We start from the raw sequence: 7,157 nt of genomic DNA, 5'->3' as shown, positions 1-7,157 counted from the left end.
GTGAGACTCGTATAAACCACCGTCACAACACCGAACCAAGCACCAAAACCCGCCGGTGGCCAAGCTGCGATGTACAAAAATATACCTTTTACATTTAGTAAAATATATCATCCAATGATATTACCAGTCGTGTGCGTTACCCAAAACCTATTCTAATGTGACTCAGTTTCAAAATCACGTTGATATATTAGGTATTACAATTATAAGAAACAGCTGCCTGATGTATAAATCAAGATATATATAGCTGCCTTATTCATACAAGATTTTCAGGATACATAAGGTAACTATCAAGTCAAGATAGTTTTTTTTTAATTGTCCATCATGTACGTAACAACTAATTTACTTATACATAGGTGAGCACACGACTGTATATAGTAAATAGAAGCCTAATACACGATGCTAGCTCTTGTTAGAAAATATGTTTTGAAAGTGACGCTACTAAACAGTCATAGTTTTTCACAAAATATGCATTTTTATGGTCCGAAGCGTTATAAAGTTACTAGCATCCTAATCGTCAGACTGGGTGACACTATTTACTGGCCCGGATAATACCTACCCGATATTTCGTGTACACGCCCATAGAATCTCATGTCAAAGTTTGACATTAGTTTGTTTGGGCGTGTACACGAAAAATCAGGTCGGTATTTCCATATCGGTATTATCCAGGCCGGTAAATAGTGGCACCCATCAGTCTGATCGAGGCAGAGTTACACTCAACTGTGAGATAGAAATGGATACTAGTAGCCGCTCAAAATAGTAAGAATCAAGTTACAATAGTGAAGAATTCTAACAATTGAAAAAGGATAGATATGGATTTGATATAAAAAATAACGCGATGGGAAAACATGACCTACAATCTGCTTCCTCATTTGTACATTGACTGAAAATAGCGCTCCTTAGCCTAGGTCGTACCCACAAATGATTGAAGATACCCAAAAGTCCCCAGGGTCCGCAGCCCGCAGCCGTAACCCCGCCCCCAGCGCTGGCCACCGGTGCCCAGAGCGAATATTCTTTATCGATTACTCTATTTTCTGTGACAAAAATAGCTTCTCTTAATATACCTGCGTCACCTTACCATACGTAATTGATATCGAGCCAAAACGTCGCCTACAAGCCGAATACTAGAAAGTGTCAGATTATGAGGACTATTATTACTTTTATTACTTAAAATCAGTCTCATAAACAAACCAATCTGTTGGAGAATCACAGACGCACATAAATAACTATTAAATCGATGAGACGCGACACTAAAAAAAAAACTTCCTTTTTTGACAAAAAACTTCCTTTTTTGACAACCGTTCCTGTCGTCCGAGCAAGACGTGTTCTTATCGCTTTACCCACACATAGGGCCGCGCGCTCTATCTGTAATTAGATTTTTTAGATACCTGGTTTTTATAGATTGAATACAACTAAAAATGGCCCTATTATTTAAAGTGTCGACGTCGTAAAGCTATAGTATGCCGGTGAGGTATCATAAAACTGTTTTCTAACTAATAGCCTTCAGCACTGACACTAGGGCCCAACTAACCAAAGTAGGCAGTTTCAACTTACACTAACTTGGCCCTTTAACTAATAAATTTCAACTAAAATATCAAAAAAACTGCACATCACTTAGCCTGTGCTTAGATTCAAAATAGTGGCAGTATAGCTTTTTGAAAAATACATACATTCATATTGAAATTATTAAAAGTCGCGTCCACACCGACCGGACCTCGACGTTCCACTGTCGCCGTGCAGCTGCGTAGTTCGGTTGGCGTGCACGTGACTATATACATTTGTTTTATTTATACAAGTACCTGAATCTAACTACTTTACAAATAACATTCATTTTCGCACTGAGATTCTACACAGTGTTAGTTTGCTAATTTGGGAGGAATCAAGAATACATTACAAACACTTTCTTCTCCCGACATTTTCCATGTTCTAACATCCAATAGAGTTATTAAAACCACTGAAATTCTTTTTTTATTTCTACTGTAAACACTATTTTAGTCAGAGAAGATGCAAGTTTCACACGCCCCACGTTACGAACCACTTAATTTGGTTGGACAAAAGATTAGATCAAATCTCGTGTATGAAATTGATCAATATACTATAGAGATAGGGTAAAAGGCACTAAGTGTTTGTTGATTGCAACCTTTTCCACTTAACACTTGCATCTTTTCTTACTGTTTCATAAACATCAGTTCAAGAGAGGCAGGGCGATTATTCAAATTTAATATTTCGAAGTTAATGATCCTTGATACGCGTTATAGCGACAAGGGCGGGTTGGATCTATTGATCAATATTAGAAAACATTAAACTTGTCAACTGTTTCTAATAAAATGGAGGGATTTTTTCACAAAGGAAGCGGTCCCTTAAACTTGAGTATCGAAACTTCATGATTGGCCTAAAACAACCCACCCTAAAGCGAAAAAGTAGCAAAAGGACATGTTTACATTACAAAATGGTTTTGTATTAAAAACGTGTCGAATTACTATCAAGTCGCTATAACCGACGAGTCAAAGTTAATATCACCAACGTTTACATTTTACAGCTGTCAAAACGGCTACACAACTTGCCGCTGTCACTAAGTGTGTCACTATGGCTTAAAAAAACATTGCGAGAAAGACGACAGTGTTACCATCCAACTTAGTTATTTCCGGACTACGTTTGCGAATATTTTGCAAGCATTTCATATATTTCAGCGCTTCTTTGCCAGTTTCCCACACAGCGACATTGGGAGCCAATTTTCTACAAACTGACGACTATTTGCATATATTCTAAAGCCGGGTCTCCACTGAGCACTGGGCAAGCGCATGACGCATGATTTTGTTCGACACAGGCTAAAAAACGCTTCAGAAATGGCTGCCGCACGACGTGGCTTGTTAAGTGGAGACCCGGCTTAACAACACCTCATAAATTACATAGTTAGCAACACTGTAAGACGACCAATGCGGTCAACGATGGACACCAAATCGTAGTTAGCCTTTCTGCTTCTCTGTGGCACTAATTTCCCAGCTGTTACAGACTGTACTTATAGTTGTCAGGTGTCGGTGGTAACTGGTTGTGTTTAGACGTACGTGGGCGGCATGGCGCCGCGCGGCGCGGGCTCGGGCGGCGGCGGCGCGGGCGGCAGCGCGCGCGCGCCCGGCACGTACTGACCTATGAACGACCCGTCCTCCGTGAACCGACCTGGTAACACAAACAACATGTTTCAATTATAAAGCCCTAGAAAATAAGTTACATTGTATTGCAGTATATTTTTAAGTAATTAATAAAAAAATACATCTTTTTCGGGAGTATTTTCAAGTATCCTAAATTAAACTAAAACGGCAACAGCAGGCCGCCACTAAAGAATAAACGGGTGAATGGCATGCATAACAGATTAAAATGAACGTCTTCATATAAAAAAATATAAAAATCATACCTCGTAAACAAAAAAATAAACCAGTGCTCGTGCGCAGGCAAACATTGAAGGCAAAAGGACGGAAAAGGACAAATACCCTAACTAATGTAAATGCACTCAAAAAACATAGCAAACCGTGTATAGAAAAATTTATATAAACTAGGAATATTATTTCCCTCCATCTCACTCGATTTAAACGTAATATCAATTTTTACAACCTAGCTTAGCAGTAGCGTGTACTTGACACTAAAATAACCTAAAAAATAAGTAGCGGAGATTCTGTGCAAAACTTATTTGTCTAACACTTGCAGCGGAACTGTGAAGCAGCCTTTATTAAAACTATTTCTAAAATAGTACAATAAAGACCCTGAACGCCCGGAAGATACCTAATAGTACAATTAATTCCTAAACAACAGCTAATATCGAATTTTTAACAGATCATCGATCATCGAGATTCGGCGGACAATTTTGGCGGGCGAATTCACTCAAACGGACCAATCAGAGCGAAGATCGGAGACGCGACGCCGATTGGTTGATCAGTACCGGACTGTTCATTATTCGATTGAGAGAGATGTGATGGCACTACGTTTTTAATCTAATTTGAACGTAGCAACGGGTGTGAAAGGATTCAGCCGGCAGGACCGTAGGACGCAAGACCCTGTCAAAATTATAAGGTCTGCTTCACACTGTTCAGACGCGACCACATTTTTAACTATTAATTAAGTTACTGCAGTTTTAAACGTAATTCTTAATGCTGACACCGGCCTACTATTTCCAAGACGATGAAACAGATTTTAAGTATTGCTAAAATGTATATACGATGTAAACTAAAGAGTGTAGGTTACTTGTAGATACAAATGCGTCTCAACCGCTCTACACCAAACAGCGCATCCTATCCGGTTCTACCGACCGAGAGGTAAGAGGTAGTGAAGGGAGACGGGGCGAGGTTAGACGAGCGTGGCGAAGGCGCCCGAGGCGGAGTCCTGGTGGCTGGCGGCGGGCGGCCGGCGCTTGCGGCCGTACTGCCCGATGAAGGACCCGTCCTCGTTCATGCCCGCTGCAACGCATGCCGACTTACAGACACGGCCGTGCATGCATGCTAGCTGCTAGCCTTTACCAAGTGACTGGCCAAAGTACTTGTTGTGACAACTGGATAGGCAAGTGGTTAGAGAACCTGACTGTGAAGCTTGAAGTCCCGGGTCGATACTCGGTCAGGGCGGATATTTGTAGTCAGCAGCTCAGCAGCAGAAGTAGATGAGCAGTTTTGATGTTCTAAATGATCTACATACTGTCTTATTTATTATATTGGCAGTATAGTCGTCGCAGTCGAGTTTGTGCACCGTTACTGTTTTCCACTTCTGCTGCAGACTGTACGAATAATACGAATGTTTGCTCAAGATACAAAGTCAAAGTATCTTTCTCCATTGAACCCTTAATAAGACCCCATTTATTGGAGCGTACTAGCACAGAATCAAAAGCAGCTACCGAATACATATCTGGCAAAGGATATTTTTAAAGCTAGTAGTATTTTCAATAATTGCAATGTATATTGTAACTTATTACTAAAACAATAAGGTTGAATTTCCAAAACAATGCATGTGGTCGCTAAATCGCCTCTACCTTATTAAGGGTTAAGCTATCCTATCATCATCATATCAGTTCGTAGGACGTCCATTGTTGGACAAAAACTTCCCCCATAGACCTCCAGTCGCTTCGGTTGGAAGCGGCCTGCATCCACCTTAACCTGCAGCTTTAACCAGGTCATCCGTCCATCTCGTTGGTAGACGTCCTATGTTGCGTTTGCGGATTAACAGTCTCCATTCGAGAACCTCGGACCGGGCCGTATAGTGTGTGCTTTCGGATTTCTATGCCAACTTTGCGCAATGGTTTTTTTGTACAAAACAAGTTTTATGGCGAGTCACTTTAGTAAAAGAACGATTACTGGAGCTTTGGAAGACCGTTATTAAAACATAAGTCCAGTAACCCTTCTACACAAACACAAGAATAATTTAAAAAAAACAGCACAATAACATCAAACTTCACTTAAAAAAACAGGTAAAACTAGCAAATCGTCATGCAGCTAACTTACAGGTACTGCGAGCTTTAAATGCGGGGGCTAGGTATTTGACGGGGGTCTATTGCAAAATAAAATAGCTACATTCTCACATCAATAATGACTAAAAGCTAAGAAACTGTCAGAACTTGCGTTAATTATGTACAATTTGTGGACCGGTAGAATTATCGTCAGTACCTACTTAATTTATTTTGTTAGATATTTTATGTGAGGCGCCCAAAATAAGTTCACTGGCGTCGTCCACTTCAACACATCGTAATGCAAAATGTGAGGTTCTAGTTCTACGGTGTTGACCGTTTCCAGGACCAATTTCCACTTTTATAAAAATAACTTTGAAATACGTGCATGTGGAAAATTATTCTTATTAGGCTTTGGTATTCCTTTTCGTATACTTGTATTTTTATTTTTTCAATTTTTATATGCTGTGAAGAGTTCACATACATACATATAGCCTGGTTAAGGGTAAACTACAAACCTTTCTATCTTAATAATCCTGCCGTTTTAGCCACATTTTGAGTTATATTGGGCGGTGCATCAATACCATACTGCAGCTGTCATTTATATTGAACGTACGGATCGTAAAACTATCGATGATTCCGTGTCGAACAGATGAGAGCAGAACAGAACAGAACAGTCGAAGGCATAAATCTAGACAGCCATAGCGTCAAATAATATGGCCTCGCATAAAGTTATTTTTGACGTCTTAGTAAAGTACATATTTTTACCACCTTGACTGTTTTAAACTTTCGCTATTATCACTAATAACTAATACATCTCGAAAAGTGAAGTAATTTTAGCAATAAATAGTTTGTCATTAAATTCCTAAGAAATATTATTTATTAGTTACGTACCAGTTTCTCCTTCGCCGTACTCAGCCATGGAGTCGGTGTCGCTCTCTACGCCGGGCTTGGCGCCGCTGCTCATCGAGTGACGCGACTTGTTGTCCAACCTTCGGAGAGGAACAAGTTTGATCAAAATGCATTCTGTAGTACGAAAAAAGAAAGTGTAACCCCTTACTTCACTACTCTTTGTAGAGCCCTTTTTACCTTGTGATAAAGTATCTATGATGCCGTCTGTTTATGCTTCGATTAAATAGAGACAGTATCAAGGATCGATATGTCACAAAATAATAGGAAATACAGAGAGTGGCAAAACAGGGAAGTTATTGACAAATGTCTATCAAGTTCGGTCAGTTTGGCAGTTACTGATTCACTTCGAAACATAAGACCGTTCTCTTTAACGGTCAAGGGACCACACGCAACAGTGTGGTGAGCGTTTTTTTTTTTTTTTACTAGGGCCAGCTCCCGGTCGTGCACGTCGTACTGCCGGCCGCGCGCTGTACAGTAACACAGTCAGTACGTACGGGTGCGTGTACTCGTGGAAGCCGGTGTCGGGGTGGTCTCGCCGGCCGTGCGCCAGCTCTCGGTCGTGCACGTCGTACTGCCGGCCGCGCGCTGTACAGTAACACAGTCAGTACGTACGGGTGCGTGTACTCGTGGAAGCCGGTGTCGGGGTGGTCTCGCCGGCCGTGCGCCAGCTCTCGGTCGTGCACGTCGTACTGCCGGCCGCGCGCTGTACAGTAACACAGTCAGTACGTACGGGTGCGTGTACTCGTGGAAGCCGGTGTCGGGGTGGTCTCGCCGGCCGTGCGCCAGCTCTCGGTCGTGCACGTCGTACTGCCGGCCGCGCGCTGTA

The 7,157-nt window shown here is 41.4% G+C and overlaps 1 protein-coding gene across 1 annotated transcript in view; it reads right to left on the bottom strand.

The window, feature by feature from the left end:
* Positions 1 to 1,432: 1,432 nt before the first annotated feature.
* Nrg (Neuroglian) overlaps positions 1,433 to 7,157 on the bottom strand; it is a 42,995-nt gene continuing 37,270 nt past the window's right edge. Inside the window, exons 14-16 of the mRNA XM_074102050.1 lie at positions 6,314 to 6,411; positions 4,388 to 4,445; positions 1,433 to 3,179 (exon numbers count right to left, since the gene is read on the bottom strand). Coding sequence (XP_073958151.1) covers positions 3,053 to 3,179; positions 4,388 to 4,445; positions 6,314 to 6,411 — 283 coding nt within the window. The 3' untranslated portion in view covers positions 1,433 to 3,052. The remainder of the gene's footprint in view (positions 3,180 to 4,387; positions 4,446 to 6,313; positions 6,412 to 7,157) is intronic.

Source organism: Choristoneura fumiferana, chromosome 18, assembly GCF_025370935.1.
Source record: "Choristoneura fumiferana chromosome 18, NRCan_CFum_1, whole genome shotgun sequence".
Lineage (NCBI taxonomy): Eukaryota > Metazoa > Arthropoda > Insecta > Lepidoptera > Tortricidae > Choristoneura > Choristoneura fumiferana.
Note: the sequence above shows the minus strand (reverse complement) of the source record. Positions and strands in the feature narration are given on the sequence as shown.